At 36.1% G+C, this 20994-nt stretch overlaps 1 protein-coding gene across 1 annotated transcript in view; it reads right to left on the reverse strand.

Moving 5' to 3' along the window:
- Positions 1-302: 302 nt before the first annotated feature.
- DNAJC15 (DnaJ heat shock protein family (Hsp40) member C15) overlaps positions 303-20994 on the reverse strand; it is an 85364-nt gene continuing 64672 nt past the window's right edge. The window contains exons 5-6 of the mRNA XM_032294774.1: positions 18400-18470; positions 303-2045 (exon numbers count right to left, since the gene is read on the reverse strand). Of these exons, the coding sequence (XP_032150665.1) occupies positions 1975-2045; positions 18400-18470 (142 nt within the window). The 3' untranslated portion in view covers positions 303-1974. The remainder of the gene's footprint in view (positions 2046-18399; positions 18471-20994) is intronic.

Here is a 20994-nt window from a genome sequence, read left to right on the forward strand (position 1 = left end):
TACCATGTGAAGAATAAAGTGCTACAGGAATTTATTCATTCACTCAACAAATATTTATTGGGTGCCAATTTAACACTAAACAACAGACACGATGCATGCTCTCAGGGAGCTGGTAATTCATGATATTACTTGTGCTGGAAGCACCAGTAAAAGGAGGACACATTTGAGCTTGGCCTTCAGCTATGCCTAGACTTTGGGCAGGTGGAGATCTGGGGACTGGGATGGCATTCTTAGGTACAAAGGTAACAGGAGAAAAATGAAAAACACTAAAGCATAAGAAAGTTAGTAGGACATGTATAAGGACTTTAAAGCAAGAACCATATTTCATCAGCTTTAAGTTTCTACCAATTTTAAGTCAGGATCATTATTTTATAAACCAAAAGAAAAAAGTGTTAATTAAAGTTTTACAGAAGTGGTTCTCAGCTGGGGGTGATTTTTGTCCTCTAAAGGACATTTGGCAATATCTGGAACCATTTTTGTTGTCACTGCTAAAGAGAAATGACTAGTCTTTAGTAGTGATTGCTAATCATCTAAAATCCACAGGAGACCTCCCACAGAAAAAGAATTATTTGGCCTAACATATCAATAATGCCAGGGTTGAGAACTCCTAAACTACAGAATGTTAGAAGTTGAAAGATGCATCCAGGATATCTAAAAAGTATTTTAAGATAGAGAAAATGCAGTAGTTCAGTTTACCTGGAATGAACCCAAAAGTACTGGGGAATAATGCTGGCACTCTGTATCTGAATCTGTTCTCTCACCTTTGGAACAGTAAAGTGATAATGATCAGGGACTACGTTTTAAGAAATTAATTTAATGCAGTCTAAGTCACAGGGCTGGCCTTTGATGACCACTCAGTCCAACCCTTGCTTTCCAGAAACCCTGCACTCTAATCGCACTAATTGATATATCTATTTCTGCTAATTCTCCTCTCAGGAGAAATAACACTGACTCATCTCACCAATCATATGGTATCTCTTATTTTTCTTTTTTAAAGCCCAGCTCTAGGCCACGTACTCCACAAAGCTCCATGCCACTTATTCCTCCCTCATGTACTGTTTAACATATTCTCTTCTTCCTCTGAACTTTAAAAATATATCATCTGTAGCTAACCCTGTTCACCATTTATGTGATTTATCCTTCTACGTACCCTTTGGGTCATGATCCATAACTGCTTCATACTTGCAACTCTCAGGGGACCCACAATAGTGACTAGCACATCAAAAGGGGTCAATAAATACTTGTAGATGGGTGATGAATAAATACATAGTACTGGAAGACTATAATTAAATACAAATTCCTCAGACTTTTCTCGGCCTTTCCTCATAGAACTCATTTTGTAAACTTGAATCATTTTAGTAGCTCTCCAAGTCCTCATGCTTTAGCTATAGGGTATCAGAGAGAGCAGGGTTCTTGAACAAGTTCTTAACCCCTACTTTACAAAATACCATTTAATAAATTCCATTACATTTCAGATATCTCCAAGAGGTATCAGCCAGTGCTTGTTCTAAGACATTTTAAGCATGTTATATAGGTAAAGTCCCAAATTCCCTGAAAAAAAGAGATAATATAGGTACATATATAAGCAATAAGAAAATATCTACTCATTGCTCACAAATCCCAATTGCATTCTTGACAGTTACACATTTTGCATACGTGTGTGTGTGCGCGTGTGCGTGTGTGTGTAGGAGGGAATTTAGAAAATAGCAAAAATCTTAAAAATGTATGAATGTCACAAAGAAAATAAGAAAAAAGATTAGTTACAGAATTTTAAGGAGATCCTTTAAAAGATAATAAAAAGCAAGACTATTAATGTTTTATTGTTACACAGCTTAATGGTGTAAGAAAGGATGTGGTCAATGCATACAGAAAATTAAGAAGACCATGTTTTAGAATATTTTGAAGTGCTTTTTTTTTTTTTTTTTTGTAAGTTCCCTCTTTTTTTTTTCCTTCAGCATGGTGCTTGAGCATCAATCAGTGTTTGGTGGTTGCTTCTAGCAAATCTTTTGCTTCATTTATTCTGATTGCTAAGTAAGGAGACCCACCTGAGAGAAAAAAGAAAAATGAATTAAAATATACTTCATCATTGACATACTTTAAAGTCCCCTAAATATAAAAATACTCTTCTCTGATATTGTCTCACACATTAATCATCTGATGAATTATTTTATAAGCTAACTAGAAATCAAAACCGTATAAATTAAACTTGATTAGTGAAGTCCTACAACTATTAAATAATCAAAAAAACCTCTGAGAAAAATGATGGAAGAAAGGTATGATCAGAAATAACTTGAAAAACAATCAAATATTTCACCGGTCAGACATTCATCATTCATTTGACCAGAGAATGTTCTAAAATTAAGTGAATGGTTAGGTAAATAAAGTTACAGGTTTTTCCATGACTTCTTTTTTTTTAAAAGACATATTCATCTGTGAAGAGGGGTATCTTTTTGAAGAAGGTAAATCAACTCAAGGGGTCTTTTAAAGTCCTAATCGAGACTTATGATGTCACAAAAATAAAATCCATGTTTAAAAAGGCAACCATGGGAGGCTGAGGCAGGGGAATCGCTTGACCTGGGAGGCTGAGGCTGCAATGAGCCGAGATCACACCACTGCACTCCAGCCAGGTGACAGAGCAAAACTCGTCTCAAAAAAAAAAAAAAAAAAAGGCAACTATGTACTACCCAGTGCTAAAAACCTACTTAATACAAATAATCTAATATTAATAAATGAGATATAAAAATAATGTCAAAAGAAATTCTTTTTGTTCTTTGAAATGATTCTGTATAGTTTTCGATTTACAGTGCCCCAAAATAAAATTAAGTCAGTTCTTTTTTGGAGTTCTCTGCAATGAATTATTTCTAATGTATATAAACAGCAAAAGGAAAATTGAGGTGAATTTCAAATGCACAATCACTGTAAATCACAAACAGAAACTATTTGACATACAAAAATACTAGCCCCAAACTGTCACATGAAAGCTAAACCATACGCCTTCTAATTTCTAGTCCTCAATACTGCCATTGTTTAACGCTCAGACTAACAATCATATTACAGCTCACCAATCTCTTTGTGTGTTTCATTTTGCATTCTCCCCTTAAGTACAAACCATCTATAGCTGCTGAAAACATCATAAGGTCTCACTAGCTTACAACAAACCAATCTAGCTAGTACTGGCGTAAATTGCCCTGACTTTTTTCAGGCCTTTTATTGATATCATACCACCCAACTTATGAAGTGAAAAGAAAGCAAACAGATCAACAAACATGGTGTTGTGGTAGAAAGGGTAATGCTGGAGAAAGCTACATTTAGCTCTTTGCCCTTGAGGACACCACTGACATTTTCATATCAAGATCTGAACTGCTATAAACACTTATGGAATATATCATAGCATGTCCTTGAATATGCTATAACAAGAGTTACAAAGAAGGCTGATAAAAGTTTAAAGTACTTGGTTATGAAATACATCAATTTCATGATTACATTTGAAGATGATCTAGCGATCAGGAATTAGGCAGTGCTTATGTGGTGAGCTCTTTAAATTCTTAGAGTTATTAGGGTGATGTCCTCAATGTCCTGAATATCCTCAGCAAATATTAAAATATTAATTGAACTTAAACATAACCATTAATTGATTGATATGCATTCTGGATATTTAAATCACAGGCCGTAATATGCTCACTCAGCCGTCGGAAAAAAAAATCAAAGCCACAGATAATAGAAAGTCTTATTAAATATTATCCTATGACATAGCAATGTTAGAGGAACAAAATGACAGTTTATTCAGAATAATGCTGAATTCTCTACCACTCACTCTAAGTTACGGGCTTTTAATTTATGTACGTGGTAGAAATTTGGGACTGGTTCTTGTGATCCCCATTCTACCTCTGAATACTTGGGAAAGTTCCTCAGTCCAAAACAATTCCTATATTCCCTTCAAGTAGTGTTTGATTCACATTAGGTTCCATTAATCAGAGCCATTCTTATGACACTTGGAAGGCCGAAATGAGGGAAAGGCTTTCTTGCTGCACCTCGTTATCATTACTACTAGTAAGCAAGAGTGTGGTATACTGGTGGCATCAACTGTGCTTCTCGCACAGTTCTAGTGGCAGTCTGTGAGGCAGCAGCTTCCCTGACAGAGTAGCTCTGAATTAGGAATCATTCTTGTAGGCCAAGTGTAGAACTTGCTCCTTCAGATCTTCTGACAACGTGTAACCTGTACTAAATGCTCTCCTGGTTAAAATACCTAGGTGCTGGCACTGAATCCTGACTGATAGCATATCCTAGATTTAACGAAAACAAAACGCTCTTGGCTGTACACAGTGGCTCATGCCTGTAATCCTAGCACTTTGGGAGGCTGAGGTGAAAGGATCGCTTAAGCCCAGGAGTTTGGGACCAACCTGGGCAATATAATAAGACTCTGTCTCTACAAAAAATTTAAAAATTAGTTGGGTGTGGTGGTGCACAACTGTAGTCTGAATTACTGGAGAGGCTGAGGCTGCAGTGAACCTTGATTAAGCCACTGCACTCCAGCCTGAGTGAAACAGTGAGGCCCTATCTCCAAAAAAATAAAGAAAGAAAAAGAATAAAGAAAATAACATTTTTCAAACCCCTTTCAGTTTTCTGGGGGAATTCATTGGGTTCCATTTAATTAGAACGCTCAACCTTCGCCCTTGGTATTTCTGTATCTTTGTACTTCTACCACTAAATATTGCCAGAGTTCTTCTGCTTCTGGCTACTGTGAACTATCATGCTTAAGATCAACCCTCCCACTGACACCCAACTACAAGAGCTAAATAAAATATAAACACATCAGTATAAAAGCACTGGAGGGCTACCAAGTCAGTCAGGTCTTGAGGGCCAAGATCCTGAGATAAAGGAAATGCACTAGGATGAGCCCAACATTCTGCACTGCTTTTTTCCTTCAAAGAAGCCAGACACAAAAGAGTATATAATACTATTCTATATATATGAAACTCTAAAATGACATGTCTAATCTGTAGTCTATGGCAAAAAGAAGAATGGTGACTGCCCAAGCTGTGGCAGGGGAGGGAAGGGAGACTGGCAATGGGAAGAAACAAGGAACCTTTGGAGCTTATGGAAATGGCCTATTTCTGGATTGTTAGTGGTTACAGGCACAGATACATTTGCCAGAACTCATCAAACTGCAGATTTAAACGGGTTATTCTATATAAATTATATCTCAATAAAGTTGATTAATAAAAATCCAGCAGACTATGTATTGTTTTAAGAGACTATACTTTTAAGAAATAGAAAAATATATACACTATCAAAAATAACGCTGACATTGCTATGCTAATTATGAGATGAAGTACATTTTAAGGCAAAATCCAAAAATAAAGCAGGCAAATTCACAGTGTTACAAGGGTCAGTATACTGCTAAAAGAAAGCAATTTAAGTTTGAATATACCTAATAAGGTAGCCTCAAAATATGCAAAAAAAAAAAAAAAAAGGAGAAAACGAAAAAACCCACAAATCCACAATCTTAGTGAGTGATGCCTCTTCCCAATAATGCATAAAACAAGGAGACAAGATGAGAGTAGGAACACTGAAGTTAAATAACATGAACAAACTTGATTTAACTGACATAAAACATTTCACCCTACAAGTACACAATGTATCTTCTTTTAAGCTGCACATGGAACATTTACTGTAACTGACCATGTGCTAGGCTATAAAGCAAGTCTCAACACACTTCGAAGATTAAAATAACAATAAACGGTTCTACTTAAGTGTGTTCCATGGACTAATGTTGATTTACAACTACTATTAGACCATAGACATATTTGGAAATTGAGAATAAGTGTTTAGAAAATATAGCTGTTTGATATAATATTGTATCCCTGTAAAACCTGGATCTTATAATTTTCTAATAATTTCATTTTCATTGTATTTTACAAAAGCGGTCAGTCCACTTGTGATTGAGAGAAAAAAAACAAGTCCTCCAACACAAAGAGTTTGAGAAACACTGAAAAAGAGTCTGTTAACTGACCACAGTAGAATTAAACCGGAAATCAGTAACAAACACATCCAGGGTATCCCAACATTTGAATCTTAAATCAATACACTTCTAAATAACTCATGCATCAAGGAAGATACCACAATAGAAATTAACATTCAAGAGAGAGAATCAACACAGTGAAAGATTAGTTCTCTAAAAAAACTAATCAACTTCATGTCAGAGCATGTTAAAATGTAAATGAAAGATAAATTCCAAGAAAAACAAAACTTTCAAAACTAATATAAGAAATGGAAAATCAAAAGAATATTTAAGAAACTAAACATTAATTAAAAACCTTCCCATAAATAAAAATCCTGGTGATGATTTTATTGATTTTTTCTGAAAAATAGAAAACACTTTTTAACTCTTTTTATGAGGCTAGCATATCTTTGATAACAAACCCTAATGAAGATGTCACAAGGAAACCACAGACCCATATCTCTCATGAGCACAGGTGCAAAACAAACAAAATATTCACTCATCAAATCAGACTAGCTATTATGACCAAGTTAGGTTTTTATCAGGAATGCAAGATTGGCTTACACATTGAAAAATTAATCAATGTAATTTACCACATTAACAGAACAAAAAACAAATATATAATCATGTCAATAGGTTCGGAAAATTCAACACACATTCATAATAAAAATTTTCAGTAAAGCTCCTGCACAGAAAAAGAAAGAAACAGCAGAATAAACAGAAAACCCAGAGTAGGAGAAAATCTTCACAAACTGTGCATCTGACAAAGGGCTAATATCCAGAAGCTACAAGGAACTCAAACCAATCAGCAAGAAAAAAAATAATCCCATCAAAAAGTGGGCTAAGGACATGAAAAGACAATTCTCAAAAGAAGATAAACAAATGGCCAACAAACATATAAAAAATGCTCAATATCACTAATTATCAGGGAAATGCAAATCAAAACCACTATGCCATACCACCTTACTCCTACAAGAATGTCTATAATTAAACAATCAAAAATTATAAATGTTGGCGTGGATGTGGTGAAAAGGGAACACTTTTACACTGCTGGTGGGAGTATAAAGTACTACAACCACTATAGAAAACAGTATGGAGATTCTTTAAAGAACTAAAAGTAGAACTGTTTGGTCCAGCAATCCCACTACTAGCTATCTTTCCACAGAAAAAGAAGTCATTATGTGAAAAAGACACTTGCACACATGTTTATAGTAGCACAATTCACAATTGTAAAAATATGGAGCCAGCCTAAATGCCCATCAACCAACATGAGGATAAAGAAAATGTGGTACATGTATATCATGAAAACTACTAAGCCATAAAAAGAAATAAATAATGACATCTGCAGCAATCTGGGTGGAACTGAAGACCATTATTCTATGTGAAGTAACTTCAGAATGGAAAACCAATCATTGTATATTCTCATTTATAAGTGAAAGCTAAGCTATGAGGATGCAAGGGCATAAGAATGACATAATGGACTTCGGGGTGGGGAGAGAGAAAGGGAAGATGAGGGATGAAAGACTACACATTGGGTACAGTGTACACTGCTTGGGTGATGGGTGCACCAAAATATCAAAAACCAACACGAGAAAGCTTTTCCATGCAACCAAACACCACTTGTTCCTCCAAAACTACTGAAATAAAAATAAAAATAAATAACAAATAATAACACTAAATGTGAATGGATTAAACAATCCAATCAAAAGGCAAAGGTTGTCGGACTGGATTAAACAACATGATCCAGTGAGGTGCAGTGGCTCAATGCCTATAATTCCAGCACTCTGGGAGATCTGGACAGGAGGATCACTTGAGCCCAGGAGTTTGAGGCTGGCCTGGGCAACAGAGTAAGACCCTGTCTCTATTAAAAAGAGAGAAAAGAAGCAAACAAGGATTAGCCAACTATACGTTCTCTACAGGAAACACGCTTTAGATTTGAAGACAAATATATTGAAAGTAAAAGGATGGAAAAAGACATATCCTGACAGCAGCAATCTCTGAAAAGCTAGACTAGCTAATGAGACCAAGTAAACTTTGAAACCAAAAATGTTATTAGAGATGAAAAGGGACATTCTATAATGAAAAATGGGCCAATGAATCTGGAAAATGGAACAACTATAAACGTATGTGCACCTAACAACAGAGCACCAAAACATATGAAACAAAAACTAACCAAAACAAAAACAGAATTAAGAAGTAAAGAATATTTTATATTCTTCCAGTAACAGATAGAACAACCCACTTCCAATAACAGAACAACCACACAAAAGATCAACAAGGAAACAGAAGACTTAATACTATAACAAGACCTAATAGATATTTATAGAACACTACCCAACAACAGAATATACAATTCTTCTCAAATGCACAGAGGACATTCTCCAGGACAGAGTATATATTAGGCCACAAAACAAAACTTAATAGGTGGAAGAGGACAGAAATAATACATTGTATTATCCAACCATAATAAAATGACATTAAAAATGAATAACACCATCTATAGCTTATGGGACACAGGGATAGCAGTGCAGAGAAATTTATAGCTATAAATGTCTATGTTAAAAAAGAAGACAGCTAGGCACAATGTGCCACACCTTAATCCCAGCACTTTGGGAGGCTAAGTGGGGCACAGATCACTTAATCTCAGGAACTTGAGACCACCCTAGGCAACATGGCAAAACGCTATCTCTACAAAAAATTCAAAATTTATCTGAGCATGGTGGCATGTGCCTGTAGTCCCAGCCACTCAGGAGACTAAAGTGAAAGGATCACTTAAGCCCGGGAGGTCAAGGCTGCAGTGAGCCATGATTGTGCCACTGCACTCTAGTCTGGGTGACAGAAAAAAAAAAAAAATCTCAAATAAATAACTTAACCTTCAACCTAAGACAATGAAAAAAGAAGAGAAACAACTGTATGTCAATAAATTAGATAATTTAGAGAAAAAGCACAAGGCTCCTTAAAGATACAAACTGATATTGACTCAAGCAGAGACAACTTGAATATTCCTATAACAACAGACTGAATAAACAAAAACTTCCCACAAAGAAAAGCCCAGGCCCTGATGGCTTATAGAAGAGAGAACACTTCCTAATTTATTTTATAAAGCCTGTATTATCTTCATACCAGAATCAGACAAAGATATCACAAGAAAGCTACTAACAAATATGGATCCTATAAATATGGATGCAAAGATTCTAAAACACAATACTAGCAAACCAAACTCAGCAACATATAAAAATAATTATAAACCATGACCAACAAAGAGATGCAGAAATTATAAACCTTGCATCCCTGTGGGATTTACCCACACAAGGATGCAAGCTTGGTGTAACCACTAAAATCAATTAACATAACCAATCTCATCAAAATAAAATAAAACTCACATAATGATCTGAATACATGGAGAAAAAGGGTTTGACAAAATTCAACACCCTTTCGTGAAAAAAGCACCCAGCAAACTAGTAATAGAAAGAAGTTCTCTAAGTGTTAGTATGTTTGTAGATAAAAAGTATCTACAAAAGACCCAGAGATTGAGTGGGGAAGGACTGGATGCTTTTCCTTAAACTCAGAAATAAGACAAGGATGTCTGTTCTTCATAATCCTGGTCAATATTGTAATGGAGTTTCAAGCCAGTCTAATGAGGTTAAAAAAAAAAAAAAAAAAAAAAAAAAGACATCCAGATTGGAAAGCAAGAAGTAAAACTATCACTATTCATAGGTGACATGATCTTATATATTGAAAATCCTAAAGAATCCACTAATAACTATTAGACCTAATAAATAAGTTTAGCAAGGTTGTGGGATAAAAGATCAATCAATATACAACTCAACTGTATTTCTATACATTTATAATAAACAACCTGAGAATAAAATTATAAAAATAATTCCATTCACAGTAACATTAAAAAGAATAAAACAGGAATACATTTAATCAAAGAATTGCAAAACTCAGACTTGTAAACTATAAAACATTGTTGAAAGAAATTAAGGAAGATCTACATAAACAGAAAAACATCCTGTCTCTGTGGATCAGAATACTTAACATTGTTAAAATGGCAAAATTCTCCACCCTAATTTACAGATTTCATGCAATTCTTATCAAAAATCCCAGCTTATTTCCTTGTAGAAATTGACAAGCTGGTTCTAAAATTCATACGGAATTATTATGGAAGGACCCAGAATAGCCAAAATAATTTAAAAAAAACAAGAATCAAGTAGGAGAATTCACATGTCACAATATTAAAACTTACTACAAAGCAACAGTAATCAAGACAGTGTGGTACTAGGACAAGGACAGACAGACCAATGGAACAGAACTGAGAACAAGAAGATGAGGGAACAATAGCTAAAGGGGTTTCTTTGGGGTTTCTTCCTGTGGTGATAAAACATTCCAAAATTGAGGGTGATGTTGCATAGGTCTGAGAATAAACCAGAACTACTGAACTGTGTACACCTTAAATGGATGAACTGAATTGCACGGTATGTGAATTATATCTCAATATAGCATTAAAAAATAAAGACCAGAAGATCTGAAGAAAAATATCTGAGTCAGATTCTGTTTATCATATCATTAGAGAATCACAGAAACCCAGAGTTGGAAGGGTCTGGAAGGGTTCTACCTCTTACTCAATAAATGAATACCTTCTATGACATCCCTAACAAGTTGTTCTCTAGTAGTTTTCAATCAAATTACCTTTGCTGCCTCTATCTGCACATCACTTTTTCCGCTGCTGTAGCTCCAGTGCCAGAGTACCCTGTTCTACTGACTTCGAAAAGGCCTCAATAATTACTAGCTGACTGATGTCTTGGGTTCCAACTAGAAGAAAAGCCTTCCTTATAGGGGTCAAATTTTCACTGCTTAGAGTTTCTTCTCGGTGAACATAATTCTGTCCTCATAGAGGAATAGAAGAGGAACTTCACGTGCACGCCACATTTTAAGTATTCGATGTAGCATGGATCCCCTCTCAGTTTCTCAGTGTAGCAAATTTCTTTTTCTCTAACCATTGCTTTGGCCAAAAACCTAGGAGTCATCTTTCCTCATTTTTTCTTACCCCTGATTCACAAGCTTTGTTGGGCATCCCTCAAAATATATCCTGAATTAGACTATTTTCTCCCTGACCTCCTCTACTACAACAACCCTTGTCCAAAACTGTATCATTCTCTTGAATTACAATTTTCTCTAGTGACTTCCTTGCTTCCACTCGACTCCCTATTTGCTTCACAGCACAATAGTCTTCCAAATACTGTAAAACAGGTAATAGTATTCCCATAATACCTAAAAGTAAAACCCAAAGTTTGTAGTATGGCTTGCAAGTCACTCCATCATTTGGCCTTGGGCTTTCTCTCCAACTGTATTTGCTACCACTCTCCCCTTTGCTTGCTATGCTTCAGCTAACCTGCTTATAATTCCAGAAACAAACTATATGTTCTCATTTCAGGACCTATGCACTTGGTATTTCTTCAGCCTGAAATATTCTTTCTACATTTTGCATGACTTACTCCCTTAGGTCCCTGCTCAAATATTATCTTCTTAGAGAGAATTTCTAAGAAGGCTATAAGTAAATCAGCAACCGCCTCCCCTCCAGCTGCCACTCTCTATCTCTCACACTCTGCTTTTTCTTCAAAGCACTTATGATCCATGACATCATGGGCATTTTTTTTTATATCAGTCTTTTTTGCATAACAAACCACCCCAAAACTTAGTGGCTGAAAGCAACAATGTTCTTTTTATTTCTCACTTTTCTGTGGACTGGCTGGGTGGTTCTTCGGAGTGGGTGGTACAGGATGGCCTCAATAGGGCCTAAGCTGGGATAGGTAGGCCTCTCTTTACTTGGTCTTTCATCCTTCAAGAAAGCTTAGCTGTCTTCACTTGGTGGTCTCAAAGATCTAAGAAGGTAAGAGCTGAAGCTACAATGCTTCTTGAGGCCTAGGCTCAGAAATCACGTCATTTTTGCTGTATTCTATTGGTCAAGGCAAATGACAAAGGCCAACCTGAATATAAAAGGTGAGACGTCAGACTTCACTTCTTGATGAGAGTTGCTATGAAGAATCTATGGCCATTTTTAGACTACCAATACCTATCTACTACAGTCTCTCACAGTGGAATATAAGATTCATGACGGCAAGGTTTTTGGTTATCTTTTTCAGTATCTAGTGCATTATCTGATTTACATTAAGTAGTCAATAAATTTTGTTGAGGAATAAATAATTGCTCATATAACATTGTTTCCAGTTACTTCATGATCCTGTTTCAACTTCCTCTGAATACTATTTGATTTGTCAGTATCCTTAAAAAATCTAGCATCCATACACAGACACAAAATTCTAGATGAGATCTAAATGCCTAGCTCAGTACAACTGGATAAATACATGTTAACTGAATGAATGCATAACAAATAAATACAGAGGACTGCAGTAATATTTGGTCTTTAGTAAAAATACTATGTGTTCTTTATGCAGCTTAGGACTGCATTAAACTTTTAGCAGCTTTTATGCTGTTGAATCTTATAGGCCTTCAGATCAAATACATGTCCCATGGCTCTTTTCCATGTAAAACACTGCCAAATCTGTCCAATATCTATACAATTGACTTTTGAGACTTAAAACATCACATTTATTCCCCCCCCGCAATTTAAACATAATCTCTTCTAAATCATCAACTTCTCTAGTTGATCATTTCCACTGACACACAAACCTGCTCAAAACTACTCAACAAACTTTTATAATTAAAAAGGTAAAAAGCAAAAGAAAACAAAAAATATCATTTTTTTCCTTAATGACTCATCCCCCTCTTGCAGATATTATTCCATTTCTCTCCTCTTCCTCACAAAACTCTCAAAATAGCTGTGTATATAAGCTAACTCAACTTCTACATCTTTTTACTCCTTAACACAGCACCAATTTAAAGTGGTTTTTTTTTTGTGTGTGTGACAGAATTTCACTCTTTTTGCCCAGGCTAGAGTACAATGGCGTGATCTTGGCTCACTGCAACCTTTGTTTCCTAGGTTCAAGCGATTCTCATGCCTCAGCCTCCCAAGTAGTTGGGATTACAGGGATGTGCCACTACGCCGGGCTAATTTTTGTCGAGATAGGGCTTCTCCACGTTGGTCAGGCTGGTGTCAAAGTCCATTTTTAAGGTCATCAAAGTCTTCCAATGTTGTAAAAATACTCTAGACCCTCTTCTCTATCCTTATTTTAATGGTTCTCACAGCAGCATTCAATCCAGTTGATCACTGGATTGGTTTCCTTAAATATATTCCTGGCTTAGCTTCTCTGGTATGATTTTCTTAGGTTTTTTCCCTTCTGTCTCCTTTGCTGTTTTCCCCTTTTCTAACTTGATTGGTAAGTGTTTGGTTCCTTAGACTTGGATCCTTGGGTTTTTTTCCTCCTCCTTATTTCTATCCATACTTTTACTTTTCAGGACCTCTTAAGGTTGATTTCAACACCATCTTAAATTGATGATTCCCAAATTCTTAAGTCCAGTCTGTTTTTCTGAACTCTAGAATCATTTATTCAATTTCTACTCTCCATTTCCACTTGGACAATTTACTGATTAATTCACTTAACATCAAGACATATTTTTTTCTCCTAAACCTGTTTACAATACACTTGTCCACTCTAGATCATCCCCATTTCAGTAAACAGCTCTACCATCTATCTAACTTTTTCACTCAGAAATCAAGGGGAAATACTAAATTTCCTGTATCAAATCAACTGGCAGTAAGTGTTGCTTCTGTTTCTAAAACATATCTCAAATTCGCTTTCTTGTCTCCATTCTGAACTAGGTCATCATTATTTCTCACTGAGATTATTATACTGGCCTCCCAGATGACCTGCGAGCCAATTCATTTGTCACACTGTCTAAAAGTAACTTTCTTTACTTCTGTTTTTGGTTATGATGGAGTAGTGTGTTAGATGCTCACACTGAAAACAACTTTAAAAAGCCAGACGAAATTCATAACAGAAATGAAACTACCACCAAAAAACCCTACCTGTTGAATTAGTGTTATAGAGAAACTGCTAAGAAAACCATCACTTGAGGGTCCAAAGATTCTGAAGGGGAACATTCTGGAAGGGGAGAGGTAAAATGACATTCTGAAACTGCTTTTTCCCTTGGAGTATTGATGATTCCTGGTGTAAGGCAAGAAATTAAAAGTATGGGCAAAGGACACACTGCTAAGACAAAAACTGTAGACTGAAAGATTTAGGATCCAACTGACAAAGGCAAGCTTGAAAACAGAGCATGATACACAGTTGGGAGTTTTACACACACACACACACACAAACACACACACAACCTGACAAAGGTAAGCATGAAAACAGAGCATGATACACAGTTGGGTGTTTTACACATACACACATACACACACACACAACCTGACAAAGGCAAGCTTGAAAATAGAGCATGATACACAGTTGGGTGTTTTACATACACACACACACACACACCCACCCACCCACCCACACCAAATTCTGAACTTATACAGAGTAGAACAAAATAGAAAGTTTCTGAAAAAAAGCAAGAAGCTTCTGAAAAGCACAGTAAAGTTTTTGGAAGTTTCAAAATGCTAAGGAGACTGTGATTAGAGATCAGAACACACCAGGTATAGGAACCCCACTGAACACCCCAGAAACCCAGTTGGAACCCTTAGAGCAGTGGTTCTCAAACATTAGTGTACATTACAATCAACTGGAGGGCTTCGTAAAACACAACCTCCATCTTCTGAGTTTAAGCAATTCTCCTGCTTCAGCCTCCCAAGTAGCTGGCATTACAGGTGCGTGCCACATCTCTTTTAATGTCTGGCTTAACAGAAAATACCCTGATACTTGTATCAACCTCTTCATTCATTCTCTTGTGATATGTTGTATGAATACGACTTCACACAAATGGGTAGCTGGGAAAGGAAAGAGTATTTTATTCATCTTTTCAGATAATTGCAGATATTCTTCATTGCTGCCAACCCAAAACTCAACAAGTGGTAGTGTCTTAAAGATTAGTTGCATTGTAGAACCTGAAACCATGCCAATGAACTTTCAAAGTCTGTTATATTAATATCTGTTGGTCATTTACTTTGAATTATTATTATTATTATTTTTTGCCATCTATGATTTTGTAACATAATTCATTGGTCATTTGGGAAATACGGCTTCACTGAGAGTTACATATCATCCAAATGTTGACGTATTACATTATATCAGCATTTCTAAAGATGTGGTCCCTACACTGTCAGCAGCTTCCCCTGGGCTTTTGTTAGAAATGTAAACTCTTGGGTTCCACTCTAGACATACTTAATCAGAAAACCTGGGGTTGGGGCACAGCAGTTTGTATAGGAAGCAGCATTGATTAGATCAGTGCCTCTCAAACTACAGCAAAGGAGTACTTTTAAATTTTTAAAAGATTTCCAATCTGTAGTGGACCAATACTTACACATAGTACAAAAGTATCACACATTTGATTATCATGGTGATGTTATAAAACTTTCTAAATGTTACTTTTGATTCCTGTTTTTAACTTGAACAAACTGGCCTGGCAAGAACAGGCAAAACACACATTGATTAAGACTGTATTGGATAGCCTTTCAGAAATCTCTGAGCAATCTGTCCTCTCCTCTTCTATGCATTACTGTAAAACTACTGATTTCATAACCATCAACCTCTTTCTTCATCAATTTAAGAAAAGCAGTAATCTAAAAGATATTAGCCTTGAAAGCATTAGATCAAGGACCTAAGATGGTTTTACTGCATTAATTTTTTATCTCACTACATTGAAAAAGCAAAATTTCCTTTTTACCAAAATACATCTAAATGCACATTTTAAACTAATTACAAAAAATTTATTTTCAGCCATTTCCCACACCTAATTTTCTGGTGTCACTTTCTTTGCACAGCTGATAATGAAATGTGTGACAAATTATAGTTGGTCCAACATTTGAAATTACAAATTTGTTCTATCAGCTGGTAGCAAAACCAACAGAAAAGTTACTTGGGTGTGGGGTGGGGCGAGGAAACATATTCATGAATTCAGAAGCACTGGAAATGAGATTTAAGTATTTCCAGCTACCAACAATACCCACAAAACCCAGTGGTGACCTGGCCAAAGTAAATATGCTGAAAGATTCTAAAAAGAAGAAACAAAATTAAAAGCTGCCCATTCTCATACTTCCCCAAATACTCTTGGATTTCTCTTTCCAAAGGCAGTGAGGCATTTTTATTTAAAATCTTTTATCTTCCCATTGAAAACAAAACAACTTTCCTTCTTAAAAGATAATTTTCAGATGCATAAGCTACCGTCTCCAACTCCATCAAAAACATAAGTTCCAACATTCCTTAATTGGAGTTCTTAACTGTAAGTACATGGATGGGTTTTAGGAAGCACACGAACTTTCTGAAATTCCAAGTGTTTTTAAACTTTGGGTAAATGAGCAGTTATATGGAAAAGAAGGTCCACAGTTGTCAATATATTCTTAGAGAGTAAAATAATCCAAAAAAATTAAAAGCATCTTTCTTAAGTTAAAAATGTGAGCTAGGCCGGGCACAGTGGCTTGCCCCTGTAATCCTATCACTTTGGGAGGCTGAGGTGGGCGGATCACGAGGTCAGGAGTTTGAGAGCAGCCTGACCAACATGGTGAAACCCTGTCTCTACTGAAAATATAAAAATTAGCCGGATGTGGTAGTGCGTACCCATAATCCCTGCTACTTGGGAAGCTAAGGCAGGAGAATCGCTTGAACCCAAGGGGCAGAGGTTGCAGGGAGCTGAGATTGTGCCACTGCTCTCTAGCCTGGGTGACAGAGTGAGACTCAGTCTCAAAAAAAAAGAAAAAAAAAATGTGATCTGAACAGAGATATAAGGTGCAGCCTTTACATTATTGAATAGGTATAAAAGGTTATTAAATCATGTAAACAAAAAGGACTTTAGAAATAAATCCCTTCATTTTGTAAATAACAAGCTCATATTTGGAGAAGTTAAAGGAATGTTTAAGGCCACCATGCTGGCTGGAAGGTAGAAGCCAGAGAAACATGCTGACCCCTTGCTCCTAAGTACATTCTTTCACACCCAGCTACCCACACAGGGCCAGAGAGAAGGATATTAGTAAGCCCACTAAAGTCAACAATCTCAAATCGAATAAATATACCATCTCAGAATAAATCAAGTAATTCCTTAAACACTACTGGCTCATAAGAGAGACAAACATTTTCTTTTTTTATTACAACTGTCTAAAAATACATATTGTTAGATACATTTTAGAACTTGCTTCCTTGCCAGCAGGCACAATCAACAACTTGTCAATCATCTGAAAGACAGACAGGAGTGCTTGACCCTACTGCAATCAATCAGAGAAGGGTATTCACTTGACCTGGAAGGAACAGGGACTGTTTGGGAAACAGAGGGCTTTAAGGAGGCACTTCAACACATTTCTTTCTCTGCCAATTACTCCAAAAGCCCACAATGCAAAGTAAATTAGCTGAGTGAATCTTTCAGAACTGTTGAAACTGTTTAGAAATTTTCAGCAAAACCTCTTTTCAAAGTTTATTCTCATGTTTATTCATGCTAAAGAACAGTAAGTGCAAAAACCAACAGAGATGATGCTCAGCGAAAAGAAATTTTATAGTAAGTAATTAAGTGAGAAAGCTGAAAAAGAATGCCTTATTTTGGTGTTGGTTAGGATGGAGAGGAATCCAAAATTTGTTTTTTAATTTTTTTTTAAATAATTAGAAAACTGAAAGTCTGTAAATAAGAATCCAAGAAACACTTCACTCTCCTACCCACCCCCTTTGACTTCTGAAATACAGTGTAACTTTCTACCATCTGTTATTTCAAAGCAGAAACAGCAATGAACATATGGGCTTTCTCTCTCAAGCAGCTGTAGTGTAGTTAAAGTTATAATAATTGTCTTTCTGTAAGATAAATTTACATTAAAAACCTGGCCAGTTAAAAACAAATGGCTCAGCCTCACAGTCCTCCAGAATAAAATTAAGAAATTCAGAATCATCTATGACATATTACATTCAGAGATTTGGAGGAAATCCTCTAACTCTTGTGGTTTTACATTTAAGGTTAAATAAATACAATTCGTGATACCCAAATCAATTTATACAACCAAAGAGTCCATAACTCATATTTTTAATTTTTCTTAATCAAAACGGAAGGTACATCAGATGCGTTCAGGAAGTCATATATCAAAATCAGCAACTAAGCTCTTGAAAGCATATAATATAAACCCACTATCTGTGTGAATCACTCAACTTTAACCTAAATGCTATTTATGAGAAAAAAAATCACAATACATGTGGCACACAAACTTCCATCTCAACTACATATCATTTATAATGACTTTAATTTGAAAGGAATTCACAGTATATTTTGATACACATATTGTAAAAAATACGAATTCTACCTACCTTTATCTGGGTGATTCAAAATCATGATTCTCCTATAAGCTGCTCTAATCCTAGCCTTGTCAGCAGATGGGCTGTAAAAAGAAATCAAAGTGCTTATAATAAATAGCGCCAAATGCAGATTATAAATTAATGGTTTATATGGGTTTCAAGAAATTAAAACCTAATGAGAATTTCACCATCTTGTGGACAAATATGAAATTACAGCTTTCCACTTAATTCCACTAACCATCAAAATAAATCATTGATTCAATGTTACATGTGTTTTTCTTCAGTCCTTTGTAATGTCAGTCCTTATTCTCAATTCATTTAAAAAACAAAACAATATATACGTTAGGGGAGTCAGAGTCTGCAGACAATACTGTAAGTTTGAAAACATATGCTTTTAAGTTATTTTGGGGTAAGGCAGTAAATATAGTGTAGCAGGCAAGTACTTGGATTCCAGAGGGACATCGCTGGACTTTTTTTTTTTTCCACGAAGGAGTCTTACTCTGTCACCCAGGCTGGAGTGCAGTAGCACGATCTCTGCTCACTGCAACCTGTGCCTCCCAGGTTTAAGCGATTCTCCCGTCTCCGCCTCCTGAGTAGCTGGGATTACAGGTGTGCACCAACACACGAGGCTAATTTTTGTATTTTAGTAGAGACGGGGTTTCATCATGCTGTCCAGGCTGGCCTTAAACTCCTGACCTCATGATCTGTCTCCCTCAGCCTCCCAAAGTGCTAGGATTACAGGTATGAGTCACTTCGCCCAGCCTACTGCTGGATTTTAATCCCAGCATCAGATTGAGTGAGCTTGATCAAATTTTCATCCTCTTAGTGCTTCAGTTTCCTCATTGTAAAACAGGGCTAGAGCAACTATAAGGGTTAAATGAGTTAATGCCTACAAAGTGCTATAACAATACCTGGAATGTAGCAAATGCTTTAGTATATTTTATCTTTATAGAGGATCTCAGAACTCTTTATATCTCATAGTTATTTAGCTTTGAGAAAAAAACCCATGGGAAAAGCTTGGCTGTAAGCCTATGCTGTAAACAAAAATTAAAGTAGATAATTTTTTTTTTTTTTTTTTTTTTTTTTCAGACCGAGTCTTGTTCTGTCTCCAGGCTGGAGTGCAGTGGTGTGATCTTGGCTCACTGCAACCTCTGCCTCCCAGATCCAAGCGATCCTCCTGCCTCAGCCTCCTGAGTAGCTGGGACTACAGGCACATGCCACCATGCCCAGCTAATTTTTGTATATTTAGCAGAGATGGGGTTTCACCATGTTGGCTAGGATGGTCTCGATCTCTCGACCTTGTGATCTGGCTGCCTCGGTCTCCCAAAGTGCTAGGATTACAGACATGAGCCACCACGCCTAGCCATTCTCCTAAAATTATTTGAGTAAAACCTAATTTATCCAGTATTGGAAATGTTGCTTATGAGTACATTTTCTAGGCAAGGAAAAAAAAATAACACTAACAACAACAATATCTACTGCTACTTAATAGCTATACTATCTTATTTAAGCTACTTAACTTTTCTGAGCCTCAAATGGGGATAATAATGGTTGACGTAAAGCACAGGGTAGTTGTTGCGAAGCTCAAAGTAATTTAATTTGCATGGATGAACCACAATGTAATACCTAAAAGCATGTACTTTTAGAGTTAGTCAGAAATAGGTTCAAAGTCCTGATTCCACTACTCATTAGCTGTGAAAGTTTGTCTTGCTTAAACTCAGTTACAATTTTCTCATATGTAATATACAAGTAATAAAACCTACCTCCCAGATGTATTTAAATTAGATAATATAGGTAAAAAGATTAATATAACCTAGCATACATGAATATAAAGGATGCTTATGATAATGTATTAAGAGATATTTCCTGCTTTCTAAAAGTAAAGTGCAAATGACCTAATTTAACATTTCTTGAATGGCTCACAGCATTGTCATCATCATCATTTAAACTCTCAACATCTGGTGATGTTTGCTTGTCCTCCTGCTAAATGGACCTAGATGTTATTCATTTAAGTTCTATTTTGAACAGTGCCTCCCCCTTGCTATCAGTTGTCAATCCTTGATTCTGCTACTGTTCTAGTCTTGGGCAGTTCCTTGCCAATTACTTGCTACCTCTAATCTGTGGGTAAATGACAGTTCACCAAGCACATGCAAATGCACTATTAATTGCTGAGTAAGCAAATAAAATATTCTTCCATGAGTAAAATGAATCAAATCTTTTCCTATAAGGACCTAAGGGTATTCCTTTTGGCTGTTTATCTAAGTCCTTGAGGCAGCATTCTAAACTTGCTTTTTGGCTTGTAGGTACCCCCAGACAGAAATTAAACATTATCTGGTTAAAAGACTACTAAATTTTGAGAAAGTAGTTGTTAAACATCATACCAGAGGCATGAACACTATACTGTTTAATTGCCTATTAAGAAATAAAAAACCTATTAGTTTGAAAAATTCCAGTATAATGGTTTCGAATTCTTTGGCTAATCTACATTTATCACCTCCTCTATAGAGGTGCTCTGTAGCACATCTTGCCTTTGTTAGTCATGTTTTCTAGCTGTTCTGTGTGTATTTGGCAGGCTGTCTTAAGTAGATTCTAAATAAGTTTAGGGCT

This window comes from Sapajus apella, unplaced genomic scaffold, assembly GCF_009761245.1.
Source record: "Sapajus apella isolate SASKATOON/1434 unplaced genomic scaffold, GSC_monkey_1.0 scaffold32, whole genome shotgun sequence".
NCBI lineage: Eukaryota > Metazoa > Chordata > Mammalia > Primates > Cebidae > Sapajus > Sapajus apella.